The sequence below is a fragment of the Somniosus microcephalus genome, chromosome 9, assembly GCF_052327205.1.
Source record: "Somniosus microcephalus isolate GS21.2 chromosome 9, FLI_Smic_1.0, whole genome shotgun sequence".
Taxonomy (NCBI): Eukaryota; Metazoa; Chordata; class Chondrichthyes; order Squaliformes; family Somniosidae; genus Somniosus; species Somniosus microcephalus.
In genome coordinates, this window is record NC_140995.1 from 247,525,461 (window position 1) to 247,547,341 (window position 21,881).

Sequence of the window (21,881 nt, forward strand, 5' to 3'; positions counted from 1 at the left end):
GAACCAGGTCATCTGCATAGAGGAGGAATTTAACCTTGGATTCATATAGGGCGAGGCCAGGTGCTGTAGATTGTTCAAGTAGTTTTGCCAATTCATTTATGTAAATATTAAAGAGTGTCAGTGAGATAGGCGAGCCCTGCGCCACGCCACGCCCGTGAGAAATATTTTGTTTGTTTGTCTCCAATTTTAACTGCACATTTATTGTTTGTATACATTGATTTAATTACATCATATGTTTTTCCCCCTACACCACTTTCAATAAGTTTTAATAGACCGTCGTGCCAAATAGAATCGAAAGCCTTCTGGAAATCTATAAAGCAGGCAAAAATTTTGCTTTTGTTTTGGTGAACATGTTTGTCAATTAGGGTGTGTAGGGTGAAAATATGGTCCGATGTTCTATAATTTGGTAAGAATCCAATTTGGCTTTTACTCAAGACATTGTGCTCCTCAAGGAAGTTTATAAGTCTTTGGTTTATGATACTACAGAATACCTTCCCAGGTTACTGTTCACACAGATGCCTCAATAGTTATTTGGGTCAACTTTGTCTCCACTTTTGTATATGGGCGTTATGAGTCCTTTGTTCCAGATATCAGGGAAGTAACCGACACTCAGAACCAAGTTGAAGAGTTTTAGGATAGCCAATTTCATTTTATCGTCCGTGTGTTTAATCATCTCGTTTAGGATGCCATCTGCACCGCAAGCTTTTCCTGGTCGCAGGTCCTTGAGTTTTTCAAATAGCTCTTTTTCAGTTATTGGGGAGTCTAACGGGTTTTGGTTATCTTTTATGGCCAGTTCGAGCTTTTCCAGTTTTTTACATATTTGATCTTGCTCTGGGCTTAGTGTATTTTTCTGGTATAATTTTTCAAAATGGTTTTCCCATGTGTCTGCGTTTTGAATGGCCAATTCGTCGTGTTGTTTTTTGTGTAATGTATTCCAGTTGTCCCAGAAACAATTAGAATCAATAGATTCCTCAATGGAGCTGAGTGTATTCTTAATATAATGTTCTTTCTTGGTTCTGAGTGTGTTTTTGTATTGTGTTAGTGCCTGACAATAAGTAAGGCGTAATTCCTCGTTTTCTGGTTGTCTGTGTTTTTGGTTTGATATTTTTCTGAGTTTTTTCCTCATGTTATGACAGTCTGAATCAAACCATTTTTCGTGGTTTTGTGTTTTGTGTTTATTCTTGCGAACTTTCAAGTTTGACATTGATGCCAAATTATCAAAAATATTATTTAGGTTATTCACTGCCCGGTTTACGCCTTCTTTATTGTGAGTGTATGTGTTTTCCAGAAAGGTGTCCAAGAGAGCTTGAGTTGATTGATTGCTAATTGCTTTCTGGTATTTTTCCGTGCTGTTTTTGGCCCATCTGTAGGATTTTTTAATGTTGTACAGCTTACTGGGCTGTGTTTCTGTGTTGGTTGTTTCTGTCCTTTTAAGATACGCAGTAATTTGGCTGTGGTCTGACAGTGTTGTTTGTGTGAATGCTCTGAAAGAGGGTGGGTCCAGATCCGTAATCATATAGTCTACGGTGCTGAAGCCAAGAGGTGAGGAATAGGTCGATCTTCCTAGGGAGTCTCCCATGAACCTACCATTGACAATGTACAGACCCAGGCTCTCTCTCCCTCTATCTCTCTCTCTCTGTCTCTCTCTATCTCTCTGTCTCTCCCTCTCGCTCTGTCTCTCTCTCACTCCCTCTATCTCTCTCTCTCTCTCTCGCTGTCTCTCCCTCTCTCTCTCTTTCTCTCTCCCTCTATATAGCTCTCTCTCTGTCTCGCTCTGTCTCTCTCTCTCTCCCCCTCTCCCCCTCTCTGTCTCTCTCTCGCTCTGTCTCTCTCTCTCTCTCTCTCTGTCTCTCTCGCTCTGTCTCTCTCTCTGTCTCTCCCTCTCTCTCTGTCTCTCTCTGTCTCTCTCTGTCTCTCTCTGTCTCTGTCTCCCTCCCTTTCTCTCTCGCTCTGTCTCTCCAATTCCAATTCCAATTAAAATGCTTTATTGGCATGAAAGTTTACAGAGAACCATATTGCCAAAGCTTACATAGCAAAAAGGTACAGTTTTCCAACATTCTGTAGGTGTCAATCGATTTGACATTTGTTGGGTACATACAATATTACTTTTAAACAATATTAATTTTAAACAGTCTTTGTACTTCATTTGGTACGTTCAATATTAATTTTAAACAGTCTTAATTTTAAACAGTCCTCAGGTTGTGACATGTTGTTACATATTTGGCCCCAAGGTATGGTCTGTCTCCTTCTCCTAGGACTAATCTCAATTTTGACAGATCATCCAATTCCTTGAAATCTGGGGTTGTTTGGCTTAGCTTGTTGAATAATATGTTTCTTGATGTGTTGAATTTTTCGCATTTTAGGAGGAAATGCATTTCTGTTTCAACCTCGCCAGCCAGACATTGATCGCATATTCTATTCTCTCTAGGCTGCCAGGATTTCTTGTATCTGCCTTTTTCAATTTCCAGTTGGTGGTCGCTTAGTCTGTACCTGGTGAGGGTCTGTCTCTGTTTTGTGTCTCTGATGGTCGTGAGGTAGTCTGCCAGTTTATATTCTCTTTTTAGGGCCCGGTAACATTCTAATCTGCTTTGGCTTTCGGTTATTTTGTTCCAATGTTCCAGGTAGGTTTCTTTGCATTTTTTAATGATTTGGTTCACTCGGATTGGTGTTTGGGCGGCTGTGTTGGTCTGGGGCTGGTCAGGGTCCGGCTGAGTACTTAGTTTCCGTAGCAGCTGACTCAGGGGACTCTTTTCTGGGTTTAGCTCTTGGGTCTGAAAGGCTTTGAAATGAAGGGTGTCTGGGGAGCTAGATTTGAGGTGATTTAGGAAGTTTAGTGCTCGTTTTTGGATGTTTATTACAGAGACAGACCCTCACCAGGTACAGACTAAGCGACCACCAACTGGAAATTGAAAAAGGCAGATACAAGAAATCCTGGCAGCCTAGAGAGAATAGAATATGCGAGCACCCAAAGGAAAACGCCAACAAATGCATGCAGAGCCGAACTAGGCAGATACCCACTGATAATAAACATCCTTTGGGTCTCTCTCTCTCTGTCTCTCTCTGTCTCTCTCTCTCTCTCTGTCTCTCTCTCTCTCTGTCTCTCTCTCTCTGTCTCTCTCTCTCTCCCCCTCTGTCTGTCTCTCTCTCTCTCTCCCTCTGTCTATCTCTCTCTCTCTCTCTCTCTCCCCCTCTCTCTCTCCTGTCTCTCTCTCTCTGTCTCAATTCAATTCAATTCAATTCAAATCGCTTTATTGGCATGATAAGGTACATCTTATGTTGCCAAAGCATCAAAATACATTTATGGTTGAACACATAAACGCAGATCTATTCATACAGTGTATAAACAGATATATCCCTGAGTGTATAAATATACATTCACATTATTTATATATACTCTTTTCTTAGGTTTACTGGTTGTCCCGCTGTTCATGGCAAGCTGTAACATAGTGTGCTGCCAGTGCTACACAGCTTCTCTCCTCCCCCAGTAGGTATGGGAGTTTTTGGTTGTCATTCAGATTTCTGAATTCAGGGCATATTTGTGAAAATTTTTTGTAGAAATTCTCCCTGATGCCCTGATATTTTCCACAGGCTGTGAGGAAGTGCATCTCTGTCTCCACTACTCCCTGACTGCAGTGAGAGCATATCCTGTCCTCTCTTGGCAGCCTGGTCTGCCTGTGTCTGCCTTTTTCGATCGCTAGGCTATGTTCGCTAAGTCTGTACCTTGTCAAGGTTTTTCTCAGTTTGTTATCCTTTACCATGGTCAGGTACGCAGCCATGTTGTATTGTCTGTTTAGGGTCAAGTAGCAATTGAGTTTGCTTTGGGTTTTAGTTGTTTCTGCCCAATATGACAGGTATTTTTCCTTTTGTTTAGTGACAATTGTGTTGGGTCGAATTCTCTCTGCTACGATGTCACTGTCCTGGGGCTGGTTATTGTTAGTAGTGTTAGTGGTTGCTTCACTGTCTCCCTCTCCCTCGCTCTCTGCCTCTCTCTCTCTCTCTCTCTCTGCCTCTCCCTCTCTCTCTCTATCTGTCTCTCTCTCTCTCTCTGTCTCTCCCTCTATCTATCTCTCTCTCTCTCTGTCTCTCTCTCTCTGCCTCTCTCTCTCTCTCTGCCTCCCTCTCTCTCTCTCTGCCTCCCTCTCTGCCTCCCTCTCTCTCTCTCCCTCTATCTCTCTCTCTCCCTCTCTCTCTCCTGACTCTCTGTTTCTCTCTGTCTGTCTGTCTCTCTCTCTCTCTCCCTCTGTCTCTCTCTGTCTCTCTCTCTGTCTCTCTCTCTGTCTCTCTCTGTCTCTCTCTCCCTTTCTCGGTGATACTCACCCTCTGCACCGGTTCCGGGTTCCTGGAATCTCCGCTGCCCTGTGCCACCCTGGCCTGTGGCCTATGATTGGCCTCTCTGCCAATGCTGAGGATGAGGTTGACGGTGCCCCCCAGCGGTGCCAGGCTCGGCTGCCCAGTGAGGATCAGGGGGGCATCGCGCGGCACGAGTATCAGCGGGTCCTCTGGGGGTCTGGGGTCGGAGGAGTCCTCCTCGCTGTCCGTCTCCCGAAGGTCCTCCCCTGGCCTGGCGGCGAGCTCCGAGAGCAGGACCTCGTCCGATAGCCTGAACATCTCGGCCAGTAGTCGGTCGGAGGGGCTTTCCGTGCCCGCGCTCTGATCCCCCGGCCTGGGTAACTGTGCCGTGCTGCCGAGGCAGAGCTCCAGCATGCACCCAGCTCGCTGCCGGCCCCCAGGATCACTGCCGTCCTCCTCGGCCTCCATCGCAGGGGAAACCTGTGCAAAAATAATAAAAGACATACTGGGTTTAAAAATCTAAAGCCTCAAAGACACAAGTCTCAGAGACACAGGCTGTAAACCGAAATACCGGCTTCTGAGAGAAGGTCAGTTGATAACAATGTTGTAAACAAGCTTTGAAATGGGAATTAGTTAAATATACTAAAACAATGAAAGATTGAAGCAAACCATTGGTGCTTCCGAAAGGTCTAGAGTTTGGGTGTAACACAATGGAAGACCCAAGTGAGGTGTGAAGAGCTAACACGATAAAACAGAAACACAAACATTAAAAGAACCATGTGCCTTTGTAAAAGTAACATCAAATAGTTTTATGTTAAACTTGGAAAACAGGAACCATAAGATTAAATATGCAACCAACTGAGATAGCTAGAAATGCATGAACCATTCAGTTAAAGTGTCTTGAATTTAGATATAGTAAAAACCATACCAACAAGACTTTGAAGATAAGACTTCAATAGATTACACCAAGCAATTGCATTGTGTTTGTATTAAACGTGGATCGCCGCGGAGACTCGGGGGGTGATTTTCATTCAGAAGTCGAGAAGGAGGCGGGACTACAACTTTCGGGGTTGTAGTCCCGCCTCCATCGAGATGCGGCCAATCCGCGCGATTTTAACTTGATTGACCTTGTTGAGCCCACCCAACGGGTTCAGCAGGCCAATTAAGGGCCACCCGGCAACAGGTGATGTCACAGACTGAAATTTCATCTGTCAAGAGGTCTTGACAGATGAAGTATCAGTGTTTCACAGCTGTTTGAAGCTGTCAAACACTGACAGTCTCACTTCTAACCTGAGTCCTTCTACACAGACTCAGTTAGAACTCACACCAGCACTGAAAGCTGCAGGCTGTCACTTCTGACTTCTGCTTTCTGTGCCGGTTAGATGATGGACTCCCGAGACCTAAAGGAAGGAAGGCTGAAAAGGTAAGTACAGGTAATTTAAACTTCTTTACACACTTTAGACACACTAAACACACTTACCTTTGCACTCATGCACCCATCACTCAGCTGAACACCGACATCTCGACCCCTCCAAGTCCTTCAACCCGACGGCCCGACTCCTCTAACCTGGCGTGGTTTGGAGCCATCGGGAATCCCACACGACACCCCTCAAAATAGGGATTAGGCTAAAAAACTGCCTGTTACCAGGCAGTTAATTGGCACTAATCCCTTCCCCCCTCGGGTAGGTGGGTCCCAGTGCGGGGCGGGTACCCGCCTCCTTTGAAACTTACATAGAGGCGGGTTGGGGGCGGGATGGTGTCGGGACCCCCGAATTCAGGACTTTAACCCCCCGCACGCCTCCAATCCCGACTCCACGGCGCAATGAAAATCGACCCCGAGGTGTCTGCTAAAAAGCAGTTCAGCTAATATTAAGAAATGAATGAAGAATCTTCGATAAGAATGATATCAAACAAAAACCATTGCTGTCATTGTTTTTATGATGGTTTTTGGAACACCTAAAAGTAGAGAAATAATTATGCATGCAATAGTTGAATTGACAGTAAGAATAGAAAGCATTTGAAAGAGGTATCAATAAAGACAATTAGCTGACATCAGCAGAGAACATCAAAGAAGAAAGCAAAGCCAAAAGGGTATAAAAATAAGACCCTTTTTAACAGAAAGTCAGAACACGCTGAACGGGCAGGGCGTTTCTCAACTTTCCAGAGGCATCTCTGTAAGTTTTTAACTTTGAGTCTTGGGTAAAACCAAGGTATTGATTTTTGGTGGATGTTCTGGATTTAGAAATAAGTAAGAAATAAGAAATGTAACAAAGTAAAGATTTAAGAATAAGGATCTCTGAGAAATAAGAAATGTAAGCTAATTGTATTTTGAATTGTTAATGTTGCGACTGATTCAACAGATGTTAACTGAATGTCGGCTCTTAAATAAAACTATATATTTTTAGAATTGTCTCAAAGAGTGAATCTGTATAGACTCGCGAACCCACAAATTCTGTACACTCTTTTGTAAGGAGTTGCAGAATTCTGGGGGGTATACCGGACCCTCAAAATATCCGGAAGGTTACAGTCTAGTTCAACTTATTAAAAGTACTATCCGGAGGACGGTAACGTCTTCAGTCATTCCTTTCCTTTAGGGAGAGACAGCCTGAACCTTTAGACCCATTTTAGCGTCTTTTGGAGTTCGGCTATCTCTAACTTAAGTTGAAGGTGAACGTCTGGGGAATACGCCTGATCTGGGGCAGCCCAAAAGGACTAGGACTGTAATTAACCCTTCAAGTCAACCCAAACAGTCTCTGTTCCAAATGGTTTCTTTCGGCCGTCAGTGGGTGGGGCAGCTCCGAGACATCTCACCCCCTGGGAGGTGTCGGGGTCAGTGGGGGGAGGGGCTCGCTCCGAGACATCTCACCCCCTGGGAGGTGTCGGGGTCAGTGGGTGGGGCAGCTCCGAGACATCTCACCACCTGGGAGGGGTCGGGGTCAGTGGGGGGAGGGGCTCGCTCCGAGACATCTCACCCCCTGGGAGGTGTCGGGGTCAGTGGGGGGAGGGGCTCGCTCCGAGACATCTCACCCCCGGGGAGGGGTCGGGGTCAGTGGGGGGAGGGGCTCGCTCCGAGACATCTCACCCCCGGGGAGGTGTCGGGGTCAGTGGGGGGAGGGGCTCGCTCCGAGACATCTCACCCCCGGGGAGGGGTCGGGGTCAGTGGGGGGAGGGGCTCGCTCCGAGACATCTCACCCCCTGGGAGGTGTCGGGGTCAGTGGGGGGAGGGGCTCGCTCCGAGACATCTCACCCCCGGGGAGGGGTCGGGGTCAGTGGGGGGGGGGGGGCTCCGAGACATCTCACCCCCTGGGAGGTGTCGGGGTCAGTGGGGGGAGGGGCTCGCTCCGAGACATCTCACCCCCTGGGAGGTGTCGGGGTCAGTGGGGGGAGGGGCTCGCTCCGAGACATCTCACCCCCTGGGAGGTGTCGGGGTCAGTGGGGGGAGGGGCTCGCTCCGAGACATCTCACCCCCTGGGAGGTGTCGGGGTCAGTGGGGGGAGGGGCTCACTCCGAGACATCTCACCCCCGGGGAGGGGTCGGGGTCAGTGGGGGGAGGGGCTCGCTCCGAGACATCTCACTCCCGGGGAGGGGTCGGGGTCAGTGGGGGGAGGGGCTCGCTCCGAGACATCTCACCCCCTGGGAGGTGTCGGGGTCAGTGGGGGGAGGGGCTCGCTCCGAGACATCTCACCCCCAGGGAGGTGTCGGGGTCAGTGGGGGGAGGGGCTCGCTCCGAGACATCTCACCCCCTGGGAGGTGTCGGGGTCAGTGGGGGGAGGGGCTCACTCCGAGACATCTCACCCCCGGGGAGCGGTCGGGGGTCAGTGGGGGGAGGGGCTCGCTCCGAGACATCTCACTCCCGGGGAGGGGTCGGGGTCAGTGGGGGGGGGGGGGGCTCCGAGACATCTCACCCCCTGGGTGGGGTCAAGGACAGTAGGTGGGGCTCGCTCCGAGACATCTCACCCCCTGGGTGGGGGCGGGGTCAGTGGGGGGAGGGGCTCGCTCCGAGACATCTCACCCCCGGGGAGGGGTCGGGGTCAGTGGGGGGGGGGGGCTCCGAGACATCTCACCCCCTGGGTGGGGTCAAGGACAGTAGGTGGGGCTCGCTCCGAGACATCTCACCCCCTGGGTGGGGTCGGGTTCAGTGGGGGGAGGGGCTCGCTCCGAGACATCTCACCCCCTGGGTGGGGTCGGGGTCAGTGGGTGGGGCAGCTCCGAGACATCTCACCCCCGGGGAGGGATCAGGGTCAGTGGGAGGGATCGGGGTCAGTGGGTGGAGTCGGGGTCAGTGGAGGGGCAGCTCCGATACATCTCACCCCCGGGGAGGGATCGGGGTCAGTGGAGGGGCAGCTCCGAGACATCTCACCCCCGGGGAGGGATCGGGGTCAGTGGGAGGGGCTCGCTCCGAGACATCTCACCCCCAGGGAGGGGTCGGAGACAGTGGGAGGGGCAGCTCTGAGACATCGCACCCCCGGGGAGGGATCGGGGTCAGTGGGAGGGGTCGGAGACAGTGGGAGGGGCAGCTCTGAGACATCGCACCCCCGGGGAGGGATCGGGGTCAGTGGGAGGGGTCGGGGTCAGTGGGAGGGGTCGGGGTCAGTGGGAGGGGCAGCCCCGAGACATCTCACCCCCGGGGAGGGGTCGGGGTCAGTGGGAGGGGTCGGGGTCAGTGGGAGGGGTCGGGGTCAGTGGGAGGGGTCGGGGTCAGTGGGAGGGGCAGCCCTGAGACATCTCACCCCCGGGGAGGGGTCGGGGTCAGTGGGAGGGGTCGGGGTCAGTGGGAGGGGCAGCCCTGAGACATCTCACCCCCGGGGAGGGGTCGGGGTCAGTGGGAGGGGTCGGGGTCAGTGGGAGGGGTCGGGGTCAGTGGGTGGGGCAGCTCCGAGACATCTCACCCCCGGGGAGGGGTCGGGGTCAGTGGGAGGGGTCGGGGTCAGTGGGAGGGGCAGCCCCGAGACATCTCACCCCCGGGGAGGGGTCGGGGTCAGTGGGAGGGGTCGGGGTCAGTGGGAGGGGTCGGGGTCAGTGGGTGGGGCAGCTCCGAGACATCTCACCCCCGGGGAGGGGTCGGGGTCAGTGGGAGGGGTCGGGGTCAGTGGGAGGGGTCGGGGTCAGTGGGTGGGGCAGCTCCGAGACATCTCACCCCCGGGGAGGGATCGGGGTCAATGGGAGGGGTCGGGGTCAGTGGGAGGGGCTCGCTCCGAGACATCTCACCCCCGGGGAGGGATCGGGGTCAATGGGAGGGGTCGGGGTCAATGGGAGGGGTCGGGGTCAGTGGGAGGGGCTCGCTCCGAGACATCTCACCCCCGGGGAGGGGTCGGGGTCAGTGGGAGGGGTCGGGGTCAGTGGGTGGGGCTCGCTCCGAGACATCTCACCCCCGGGGAGGGATCGGGGTCAATGGGAGGGGTCGGGGTCAATGGGAGGGGTCGGGGTCAGTGGGAGGGGCTCGCTCCGAGACATCTCACCCCCGGGGAGGGGTCGGGGTCAGTGGGAGGGGTCGGGGTCAGTGGGTGGGGCTCGCTCCGATACATCTCACCCCCGGGGAGGGGTCGGGGTCAGTGGGAGGGGCAGCTCCGAGACATCTCACCCCCGGGGAGGGGTCGGGGTCAGTGGGAGGGATCGGGGTCAGTGGGAGGGATCAGGGTCAGTGGGAGGGATCAGGGTCAGTGGGAGGGATCAGGGTCAATGGGAGGGATCGGGGTCAGTGGGGGGGGGCTCGCTCCGAGACATCTCACCCCCGGGGAGGGGTCGGGGTCAGTGGGAGGGATCAGGGTCAGTGGGAGGGATCAGGGTCAATGGGAGGGATCAGGGTCAGTGGGAGGGGTCGGGGTCAGTGGGAGGGATCGGGGTCAATGGGAGGGATCGGGGTCAGTGGGAGGGGCTCGCTCCGAGACATCTCACCCCCGGGGAGGGGTCGGGGTCAGTGGGAGGGGTCGGGGTCAGTGGGAGGGGTCGGGGTCAATGGGAGGGGCTTGCTCCGAGACATCTCACCCCCGGGGAGGGGTCGGGGTCAGTGGGAGGGGCAGCTCCGAGACATCTCACCCCCGGGGAGGGGTCGGGGGTCAGTGGGAGGGGTCGGGGTCAGTGGGAGGGGTCGGGGTCAGTGGGAGGGATCGGGGTCAGTGGGAGGGGTCGGGGTCAGTGGGAGGGGTCGGGGTCAGTGGGAGGGGTCGGGGTCAGTGGGAGGGGCAGCTCCGAGACATCTCACCCCCGGGGAGGGGTCGGGGTCAGTGGGAGGGGTCGGGGTCAGTGGGAGGGGTCGGGGTCAGTGGGGGGGGGCTCGCTCCGAGACATCTCACCCCCGGGGAGGGATCGGGGTCAGTGGGAGGGGTCGGGGTCAGTGGGAGGGGTCGGGGTCAGTGGGAGGGGTCGGGGTCAGTGGGGGGGGGCTCGCTCCGAGACATCTCACCCCCGGGGAGGGATCGGGGTCAGTGGGAGGGGTCGGGGTCAGTGGGGGGGGGGCTCGCTCCGAGACATCTCACCCCCTGGGTGGGGTCGGGGTCAGTCGGTGGGGCAGCTCCGAGACATCTCACCCCTGGGGAGGGATCGGGGTCAGTGGGAGGGGTCGGGGGTCAGTGGGAGGGGCTCGCTCCGAGACATCTCACCCCCGGGGAGGGGTCGGGGTCAGTGGGAGGGATCGGGGTCAATGGGAGGGGCTCGCTCCGAGACATCTCACCCCCGGGGAGGGGTCGGGGTCAGTGGGAGGGGTCGGGGGTCAGTGGGAGGGGCTCGCTCCGAGACATCTCACCCCCGGGGAGGGGTCGGGGTCAGTGGGAGGGATCGGGGTCAATGGGAGGGGCTCGCTCCGAGACATCTCACCCCCGGGGAGGGGTCGGGGTCAGTGGGAGGGATCGGGGTCAATGGGAGGGGTTCGCTCTGAGACATCGCACCCCCGGGGAGGGGTCGGGGTCAGTGGGAGGGGTCGGGGTCAGTGGGAGGGGTCGGGGTCAGTGGGAGGGGTCGGGGTCAGTGGGAGGGGCTCGCTCCGAGACATCTCACCCCCGGGGAGGGGTCGGGGTCAGTGGGAGGGATCGGGGTCAATGGGAGGGGTTCGCTCCGAGACATCGCACCCCCGGGGAGGGGTCGGGGTCAGTGGGGGGGGGCTCGCTCCGAGACATCTCACCCCCGGGGAGGGAACGGGGTCAGTGGGAGGGGCTCGCTCCGAGACATCTCACCCCCGGGGAGGGGTCGGGGTCAGTGGGAGGGGCTCGCTCCGAGACATCTCACCCCCGGGGAGGGGTCGGGGTCAGTGGGAGGGATCGGGGTCAATGGGAGGGGCTCGCTCCGAGACATCTCACCCCCGGGGAGGGATCGGGGTCAGTGGGAGGGGCTCGCTCCGAGTCTCTGCTCCCGGCCAATGAGCCTCTCCCTGCGGAGAGGGAACTCAGCACCTGCCCTCTCCGCCTCTCTCTCCTCCTTTAAGACGCTCCTTAAAACCTCCCTCATTGACCAAGCTCTTGGTCACCTGACCTAATATCTCCTTATGTGGCCCGTGTCAAAGTTTGTTTGATAATCGCTCCTGTGAAGCACCTTGGGACATTTTTCTATGTTGCAGGAAGGATGTGATTGCACTAGAGAGGGTGCAGAGGAGATTTACCAGGATGTTGCCAGGACTGGGGAATTTTAGCTATGAGGAAAGATTGGATAGGCTTTGGAACAGAGAAGGCTGAGGGGAGATTTAATTGAGGTGTCTAAAATTATGAGGGGCCTGGATAGAGTGGATAGGAAGGAGCTATTTCCCTTAGCAGAGAGGTCAATAACCAGGGGCAGAGATTTAAAGTAATGGTCAGAGGTTTAGAGGGGATTTGAGGAGAATGTTTTTCACCCAGAGGGTGGTGGGGGTCTGGAACTCACTGCCTGAAAGGGTGGTAGAGGCAGAAACCCTCATCACATTTAAAAAGTACTTGGATATGCACTTCAAGTGCCGTAACCTACAGGGCTACGGACCAAGAGCTGGAAAGTGGGATTAGGCCGGATCGCTCTTGGTCGGCCGGCACAGACACGATGGGCCGAATGGTCTCCTTCCGTGCCGTAAATTTCTCTGATTCAGTGCTCAGATCTCGCCACCAGATGGTGGCAGCGCTCCATCGGAAATCCTCTGATCACCCTGAGTGCAGGAATCTTTACTGTGAGCGATAAACCGGGAGACAGTGAAACACCAGGGTCAGTGTAAAATGGCCAATAGTGTAAAGTGGGCAATAGTGTAAAGTGGACAATAGTGTAAAGTGGACAATAGTGTACAAAGGGCAATAGTGTAAAATGGACAATAGTGTACAATGGACAATAGTGTAAATGGACAATAGTGTACAAAGGGCAACCGTGTAAAATGGGCAATCGTGTAAAATGGACAATAGTGTAAAATGGGCAATAGTGAACATCGAGGGATGGTATAAATCAGGCATTCAATGCTTCATCTGTGAGTCCGAGACAGAAGCCTGGCCTAATAATCGGGAATCCAAATCCCAGCAGGGCAGTTTGAGGATTTGAATTCAGTTTAATAAATCTGCAAATTAAAAGCTGGGGTCAGTAAAAGTGAGCGTGAAACTGGCGGATTGTCGTAAAAACCCAACTGGTTCACTAGTGTCCTGGAAACCCGCCGTCCTTGCCCGGTACAGCAAGCAATAAGGGAGGCAAATGGCATGTTGGCCTTTATTGCAAGGGGGTTGGAATATAAGAGTGAGGAAGTCTTGCTCCAATTGTACAGGGCCTTGGTGAGACCACACCTGGAGTACCGTGCACAGTTCTGGTCCCCTTATCTAAGGAAGGATATACTTGCCTTGGAGGCGGTGCAACGAAGGTTCACTAGATTGATTCCTGGGATGAGAGGGCTGTCCTATGAGGAGAGATTGTGTAGAATGGGCCGATACTCTGGAGTTTAGAAGAATGAGAGGTGATCTCATTGAAACATACAAGATTCTGAGGTGGATTGACAGGGTAGATGCTGAGAGGTTGTTTCCCCCTGGCTGGAGTGTCTAGAACTAGGGGTCACAGTCTCAGAATAAGGGGTCGGCCATTTAGGACTGAGATGAGGAGGAATTTCTTCACTCAGAGGGCGGTGAATCTTTGGAATTCTCTACCCCAGAGGGCTGTGGATGCTCAGTCATTGAGTATATTCAAGGCTGAGAGCGATAGATGTTTGGACTCGAGGGGAATCGAGGGATATGGGGATCGGACGGGAAAGTGGAGTTGAGGTCGAAGATCAGCCATGATCTTATTGAATGACGGAGCAGGCTCGAGGGGCCGTGAGGCGGAGCAGGCTCGAGGGGCCGTGTGGCGGAGCGGGCTCGAGGGGCCGTGTGGCGGAGCGGGCTCGAGGGGCCGTGTAGCGGAGCAGGCTCGAGGGGCCGTGTGGCGGAGCAGGCTCGAGGGGCCGTGTGGCGGAGCAGGCTCAAGGGGCTGTGCGGCGGAGCAGGCTCGAGGGGCTGTGTGGCGGAGCGGGTTCGAGGGGCCGTGTGGTGGAGCAGGCTCGAGGGGCCGTGTGGCGGAGCAGGCTCGAGGGGCCGCGTGGCGGAGCAGGCTCGAGGGGATGTGTGGCGGAGCAGGCTCGAGGGGCCGTGTGACGGAGCAGGCTCGAGGGGCCGTGAGGCGGAGCAGGCTCGAGGGGACGAGTGGCGGAGCAGGCTCGAGGGGACGAGTGGCGGAGCAGGCTCGAGGGGGAATGGAGGAGCAGGCTCAAGGGGCCGTGCGGCGGAGCGGGCTCGAGGGGCCGTGAGGCGGAGCGGGCTCGAGGGGCCGTGAGGCGGAGCAGGCTCGAGGGGCCGTGTGACGGAGCAGGCTCGAGGGGATGTGTGGCGGAGCAGGCTCGAGGGGCCGTGTGACGGAGCAGGCTCGAGGGGCCGTGAGGCGGAGCGGGCTCGAGGGGATGTGTGACGGAGCGGGCTCGAGGGGCCGTGAGGCGGAGCAGGCTCGAGGGGCCGTGAGGCAGAGCAGGCTCGAGGGGCCGTGAGGCGGAGCAGGCTCGAGGGGCCGTGAGGCGGAGCAGGCTCGAGGGGCCGTGTGACGGAGCAGGCTCGAGGGGCCGTGAGGCGGAGCGGGCTCGAGGGGCCGTGTGACGGAGCGGGCTCGAGGGGTCGTGAGGCGGAGCAGGCTCGAGGGGCCGTGAGGCGGAGCAGGCTCGAGGGGCCGTGTGACGGAGCAGGCTCGAGGGGATGTGTGGCGGAGCAGGCTCGAGGGGCCGTGTGACGGAGCAGGCTCGAGGGGCCGTGAGGCGGAGCAGGCTCGAGGGGATGAGTGGCGGAGCAGGCTCGAAGGGACGTGTGGCGGAGCAGGCTCGAGGGGACGTGCGGCGGAGCGGGCTCGAGGGGATGTGTGGCCAACTCCTGCTCTTACTTCATATGCTCTTATGTCTGGGCCTACATGTGACTCCAGTCCCACACCGACATGGTCGACTCTGAGCTGCGCTCTGAAGTGGCCCAGCAAACCTCAGGGCCTAGAAATTCATTGTAGCCACTTTTGGGGCGGTAAAGTCGGGCAGCCGCTAAAGTTTGCGCCCGGTGCAAAATCGAGGCCACTTCTCCGATATTCATTAGCTTCGCCCTAAGAGTTTGCTCGAGCGCTAAAACTGGCGCTGCACACCTCTCTTTAGGCGCTAAGCCGGAGGTGGTGATCGATAGCGCCGAGGCCGGGCGCAGCGCAGGTGCGGCCATCTCGTGATTGACAGCAGACACCCTGGCGCCGGCCAGCTCTTAAGGGGGAAGGGTCGACTTGGTCTGCTGCCACGCCCTGGATAGTGGAGCCCTCCAGCTAGGCCTGAACACTGCTGCTGGACCCAGATAGCGCCTGAAGCCATGCAGAAGGCCCGTGAACGAGCGCAGCGCTTCTCAGAGCGTGATCTGAGTGTGCTGGTTGGTGCTGTGGAGAAGAGGCGCCATATTTTGTACCCGGACAATGGCAGGAAGGCGCCGGTCCGCGTCTACCGGAGAGCCTGGAAGCATGTCGCCAGCAAGGTGTCAGCCAACAGCGAGGTCCCCAGGACCGGTGTCCAATGCCGCAAAAAGTTTAATGACCTCACTCGGGTTGTCAGGGTGAGTACCCTTTCCAGTGACCTCCTCATCCTTGCATGTGCACCTCACATTATGGGCAAAGGGACCTGAAAGCCCTAATGGCCAGCCCTCATCCAGCAGCTATGGGACAGGCATGAACATCAATTGCACATTCTGCACTTAACACACTGGCCAAGCTATTCCACCATGGGAGGCAGTGCACACAAGATCAGGGCTACACACTGGCCAGGCTATTCCACCATGGGAGGCAGTGCACACAACATCAGGGCGACACACTGGCCAGGCTATTCCACCATGGGAGGCAGTGCACACAAGATCAGGGCTACACACTGTACTTAGAGGCCGTCCTTTCTCTTGCAGGCCAAGCTGGCCAATAACAAGAAGAGTCGGACTGCGACCGGGGGAGGCCGACCCCAGATCCAGCCGCTCACCGAGCTGCAACATCGCGTGGAGCGCATCATGGGTGGCCGGGTGATTGGGCCCGTTGCATGTGGAGATGCCGACCCTGTTCTGGGCACCAATGGTAAGGACATCAACATTTGGACCTCTCTCGTCCCACTTGCGCATCAGATCTACATCCTTTGCCACTGTCCGACCAATGCGCTGAATGCCACCACTCATGCATCCCTCGCTGACGCCCTCTCCTCACTCTAAAGCTACTCTTGTGCCTTCCTGCTTTCAGATGGTGAGGAGGAGGTCCCTGAACTTGCCAGTGACAGCCCCTCAGAAGAGGGGGAGGAGGAGGAGCAAGAGGAAGGCGGCCCATCAGGGGAACCCTCAGCCGCGGCAACCCATGCGAATGTAGGGGACACGTCTTCCTGGAGGGGAGCGTGGCGGAAGTGTCGGAGGGGAGGGGAGCTCATGGGACCTGCGGCCTGCAGAAACGCGGGAGGGGGGTGGAAGCTCAGCGGCCTTCTCCCTAGAGGGGGGAAGGGTCGGAGGGGAGTCCAATTGCTGGGCCCAGCGGCGTCCAGCAACGCAGGAAGGGTCGGCCAGCTCGGCGGCCTTCTCCCCAGAGGGAGAGTCCGGCCTCCAGTCCGGAGATGGTCTTCGCCGAGGAGATGGAACGCCTCGAGGACTTGTCCGCGGACTCGGAGCGCCGGCACATGGAGCTCATGGGGGTAGTGGCACGGTTGCCTGAGGCCATCGAGTCCCTCTCTCGGAGTGTGACCGACGTCGGGGCCTCACAGGCCATCAGTTTGGCGGAATTCGGGGCAGAGCAGGCAGCGAGTCGGGCGGCATTCGGGGCAGCTCAGGCAGCGAGTGGGCAGCTGATCAGTGGTGCCGTGCAGTCACTGGGTGCTCTGATGAGGTCACTGAACAGGTCAACACGGGCACTCACTGCTGCCACACTCGCTGTGTCAGCCAGGCATCGCCAGGGCACCCGGCGTGCTGCAGCAGCACAGCGGTCTGTCCCTCGGCAGATTGGTGCGCATGCTGCAGTGCTGGCCCGGGCGAGTGCCAGTGTCTCAGGCGACCAGCAAGCGCCTGCCATCCGCCAGCTTGCCCCCATTCCTCCAGCCGCCACTGCCACTCCCCCAGTGGAGCTGCCAGGAGCTGCTGCAGCGACTGATGCTGGCCAGCCACAGCTGCAGCATTCAACAGCCGCCTGCTCGACGGCCAGACCTCGACTAGGCCGACCCCCAAGGGCATCTGCCGTCACGACATGTGCCCCTCTGGAGCCTGCCCCCAGCCTTGCAGCAGCCAATGGCCTTACTTTGAGGAGGAGCAGCAGGGCGGGCAGGGGCCACACAAAGATGGCCAAGGCATCGCCCTAGCGGGCCAAAAAGTCGAATGTGTGGCCAGTTGTGTTTGTTTTTTGAGGCCGAGAATTGGATGTTTGTTTTTTGAAGGCCGAGAATTGGATGTTTGTTTTTTGAAGGCTGAGGATGTGGTTTGTTTTTTACGAAGGCCGAGGATGACGGCCATTTTAGTTGCACTGTTTTGTTAATCCTCTCCAGGTTGTGGGAGCGAGTAATGTGTTTCAGTGTTTTTTGGGGGTTTCGTCTGTTTTTGGTTTTCATGTGGGAAGGGCCCTGAGTTTGTACAATAAAGCATTTTATTTATTAACATTGTCCATGTTTGATCTTTGAAGTGTTTGTTGCCTTAACCGGCTGAGGGCTTGCGGAGCGGCTGCAATCATGTTCTTTCATTGGCACAAGCCATTCCCTGACAGGGGGCCTAGAAGTGACGTTCAATAAGCCGCCGACGGGCGGCCCTTGGACCTTCTGCCTCCCTCCTGGGCTGGTACTCCTCGTCCTCCTCCTCCTCATGCTCCTCCTGCTCCTCCTCCTGAGGTGGTGGTCCAACGTGAGGTGGCAGTGCCTGAGTCCTGCGGATAGCCAGGTTGTGCAGCATGCAGCAAACGACGACGAATTGGGAGACTCGCTCCTGCGAATACTGGAGGGCTCCCCCGGAGCGATCGAGACAGCGGAACCGTTGCTTGAGGACGCCGATTGTTTGTTCTATGATGTTCCTAGTTGCTTGATGGCTCTCGTTGTATGCCTCTTCAGCAGGGGTCGTGGGCGCGCGGAGCGGGGTCATGAGCCAGGTACACAAAGGATAGCCTTTGTCTCTGATAAGCCATCCTCTTGGGTGAGGCTGTGCCTGGAACATGTCAGCCACAGTTGTCTGTCGCAGGATAAAGGCATCGTGGCTGCTGCCTGGAAAGCGGGCATTGACAGCTAGGATGCGCTGCCTGTGGTCACACACCAGCTGTACGTTGAGGGAATGGTAGCCCTTCCGGTTGCGGTAATCCTCGGCATGCTCCAGAGGTGCCCGCAAAGCCACATGCGTGCAGTCAATGGCGCCCTGCACCATGGGGAAGCCCGCTATTCTTGCAAATCCCACTGCACGCTGCTGCTGCTTGTCCAGGGTCATGGGGAAGGAGATGAATTGATGTCTCCTTCTGAAAAGGGCATTGGTCACCTGGCGGATGCAGCAATGCACGGCAAACTGGGAGATGTTAGCGATGTCCCCAGCAGCGGATTGGAAGGAGCCGGTGGCATAGAAGTTGAGAGCCACCGTCACCTTCACTGCCACCGACAGAGACGTCCTGCGCATCAGCTGTGGCTGCAGATCTCTGTGAAGCAGCTGGCAGATGTCTGCAACCACCTCCCTTCGGAATCGCAGCCTCCTAACACACATCGCGGCAGACATGGTCAGATAGGAGGACTGCTGGCGGTATACCCTGGGTGGGTAAGGCCTCAGTTGGCGACGCCTGTTGCCCCCTCTGCGTCTAGCCAGGGCTGCCACTCTCTCACGGCGTCTGTAAGCCCTTCTGGCATAAGGCTGAAAGTCAGCGTTGGCACCCAATGCAGCCCCCATTATATGCTGGCAAACACTGAGCTCTCAATGAAGGCAAAGATAATTGCTAAGCTCTGGCCTGAGCCAAAAATACCTGTCCTAGTGTTGGTCCAAACCAGTAAGCTCTCCTCCTTGGTCTCTCTCCAAAAAACCGTTGCACAAGAGTGAATGCTGCAAAATGGCTGGCCTTTATAGTGCAGGGTAAGTGCCCTTTAATTAGCGCTCCCCGCGGCCCGCCTCGGCTGTGTACCGTTCCACTTCACAGTCGTTAGGGCCGCCCGGCGCACAATGGGCCGGCGCGAGTGAAGTTCCGGTTCGGGGCGCACAAAGGGTGTTGCACGACGAAATGACGTCATGATCTGCGCGCGCAGCAGGGCGCGCGCTAAGACTTTGCGCCAGCGCTAAATGTGTACTGAAGTTGGGGCAAGGCGCAGATCGTGCTGCGCCCGGGTGCTAAGCGCCTAGCGCCCGAGATCTACTCCTCCTAAGGCGCTAACGGCTGGCGCGCCCAACTGAATTACTAGGCCCAGGTGTATTAAACTACAAGAAGGCTCACCGTCACCTTCTCCAGGGCAGCGTGGGACTGGCAATAAACGCCAGCCCCGGCAGCGAGGCCGGGAGTGAAGGGACCTGCTCGACTCACCGGCTCAGCAGGAAGGACTGAAGCTGGAGTCTGCCTGGATCCTGAGTCCGCGGCTCCACCCTGGCTCTCCCTCCGTCGCTCATTCGGTGATTGCCAGCACAGCAGCACACACAGCAACCCTCGCTTCACCTCCTGCAGCCTCACCTTCATCTGGACAACAGAGACAAGAAGCAACTCAGAGCGGGGCGAGGGAAACTCGGCTCAGCCTGGAGGCTGCATGTCCAAGGGGCGTCTGTGTCGATGACCCCACTTGGTGTGCGTGGGATCGGATTGGGCCCTCAAGCCCAGTGACTGCTCCAACCTGTGCTTCCTAACAGTCCGTGGACTAGCCGGGGACTGTCCTCATTGGAGCAGCGGGGAAGGGAATCTCCTTTGGGCTTTGAACAGAGAGGCCTGGGAACGGGAGAATGGAACCAGTCGATCCACAGTTGGCAGATACCAGCAAGAGCTGGCCGGCAGAGCTTCGCTTAGCTCACTGATGGGACCTGGAGGGGAAGACCTGTCACTGGGAGCTGGGATCGTTCCGCTTGGCTCCAGATAAAAACACTGTGGGTGTCAGCGGTGGCTCAGTGGGCAGCACACTCGCCCGAGTCAGAGGGTCGTGGGTTCAAGTCCCACTCCAGAGACTTGAGCACAAAAATCCAGGCAGACACTGCAGTGCAGTACTGAGGGAGTGCTGCACTGTCGGAGCGGCAGTACTGAGGGAGCGCCGCACTGTCGGAGGGGCAGTACTGAGGGAGTGCTGCACTGTCGGAGCGGCAGTACTGAGGGAGCGCCGCACTGTCGGAGGGGCAGTACTGAGGGAGTGCTGCACTGTCGGAGGGGCAGTACTGAGGGAGTGCTGCACTGTCGGAGGGTCAGTACTGAGGGAGCGCCGCACTGTCGGAGGGGCAGTACTGAGGGAGCGCTGCACTGTCGGAAGGGCAGTACTGAGGGAGCGCCGCACTGTCGGAGCGGCAGTACTGAGGGAGCGCCGCACTGTCGGAGGGGCAGTACTGAGGGAGTGCTGCACTGTCGGAGGGGCAGTACTGAGGGAGCGCTGCACTGTCGGAGGGGCAGTACTGAGGGAGTGCTGCACTGTCGGAGCGGCAGTACTGAGGGAGCACTGCACTGTCGGAGGGGCAGTACTGAGGGAGTGCTGCACTGTTGGAGGGGCAGTACTGAGGGAGCGCCGCACTATCGGAGGGGCAGTACTGAGGGAGCGCTGCACTGTCGGAGGGTCAGTACTGAGGGAGCACTGCACTGTCAGAGGGTCAGTACTGAGGGAGCGCTGTACTGTCGGAGGGTCAGTACTGAGGGAACGCTGCAGTGTCGGAGGGGCAGTACTGAGGGAGCGCTGCACTGTCGGAGGGGCAGTACTGAGGGAGCGCTGCACTGTCGGAGGGGCAGTACTGAGGGAGCGCCGCACTGTTGGAGGGGCAGTACTGAGGGGGCGCTGCACTGTCGGAGGGTCAGTACTGTGGGAGCGCTGCACTGTCGGAGGGGCAGTACTGAGGGAGTGCTGCACTGTTGGAGGGGCAGTACTGAGGGAGCGCTGCACTGTCGGAGGGGCGGTACTGAGGGAGAGCTGCACTGTCGGAGGGGCGGTACTGAGGGAGCGCTGCACTGTCGGAGGGGCAGTACTGAGGGAGCGCCGCACTGTCGGAGGGGCAGTACTGAGGGAGTGCCGCACTGTCGGAGGGGCAGTACTGAGGGAGCGCTGCACTGTCGGAGGGGCAGTACTGAGGGAGCGCTGCACTGTCGGAGGGGCAGTACTGAGGGAGCGCCGCACTGTCGGAGGGGCAGTACTGAGGGAGCGCCGCACTGTCGGAGGGGCAGTACTGAGGGAGTGCTGCACTGTCGGAGGGGCAGTACTGAGGGAGTGCTGCACTGTCGGAGGGGCAGTACTGAGGGAGCGCTGCACTGTCGGAGGGGCAGTACTGAGGGAGCGCCGCACTGTCGGAGGGGCAGTACTGAGGGAGCGCTGCACTGTCGGAGGGTCAGTACTGAGGGAGCGCTGTACTGTCGGAGGGTCAGTACTGAGGGAACGCTGCAGTGTCGGAGGGGCAGTACTGAGGGAGCGCCGCACTGTCGGAGGGGCAGTACTGAGGGAGTGCTGCACTGTTGGAGGGGCAGTACTGAGGGAGCGCCGCACTATCGGAGGGGCAGTACTGAGGGAGCGCTGCACTGTCGGAGGGTCAGTACTGAGGGAGCGCTGCACTCTCAGAGGGTCAGTACTGAGGGAGCGCTGTACTGTCGGAGGGGCAGTACTGAGGGAGCGCTGCACTGTCGGAGGGGCAGTACTGAGGGAGCGCTGCACTGTCGGAGGGGCGGTACTGAGGGAGAGCTGCACTGTCGGAGGGGCGGTACTGAGGGAGCGCTGCACTGTCGGAGGGGCAGTACTGAGGCAGCGCTGCACTGTCGGAGGGGAAGTACTGAGGGAGCGCTGCACTGTCGGAGGGTCAGTACTGAGGGTGCGCTGCACTGTCGGAGGGGCAGTACTGAGGGAGCGCTGCACTGTCGGAGGGGCAGTACTGAGGGAGCACTGCACTGTCGGAGGGGCGGTACTGAGGGAGCGCTGCACTGTCGGAGGGGCAGTACTGAGGGAGCGCTGCACTGTCGGAGGGCCAGTACTGAGGGAGCGCTGCACTGTCAGAGGGGCGGTA

General features: G+C 57.2%; 1 protein-coding gene across 10 annotated transcripts in view; it reads right to left on the minus strand.

Moving 5' to 3' along the window:
- Positions 1-21,881, minus strand: part of LOC147113198 (uncharacterized) — a 337,266-nt gene that overhangs the window by 102,884 nt on the left and 212,501 nt on the right. For 9 of the 10 annotated variants that reach the window (XR_015079637.1, XM_085998113.1, XM_085998114.1 and 6 more), the window contains 2 exons: positions 19,237-19,386; positions 4,318-4,770 (listed from right to left, as the gene is read on the minus strand). Coding sequence is in view for 9 of the 10 variants with exons in the window: in XM_085998113.1 (XP_085854239.1) it covers positions 4,318-4,770; positions 19,237-19,386 (603 nt within the window). In the remaining variant the exon portion in view is untranslated. The remainder of the gene's footprint in view (positions 1-4,317; positions 4,771-19,236; positions 19,387-21,881) is intronic. The other variant, XM_085998112.1, reaches the window with a different exon arrangement.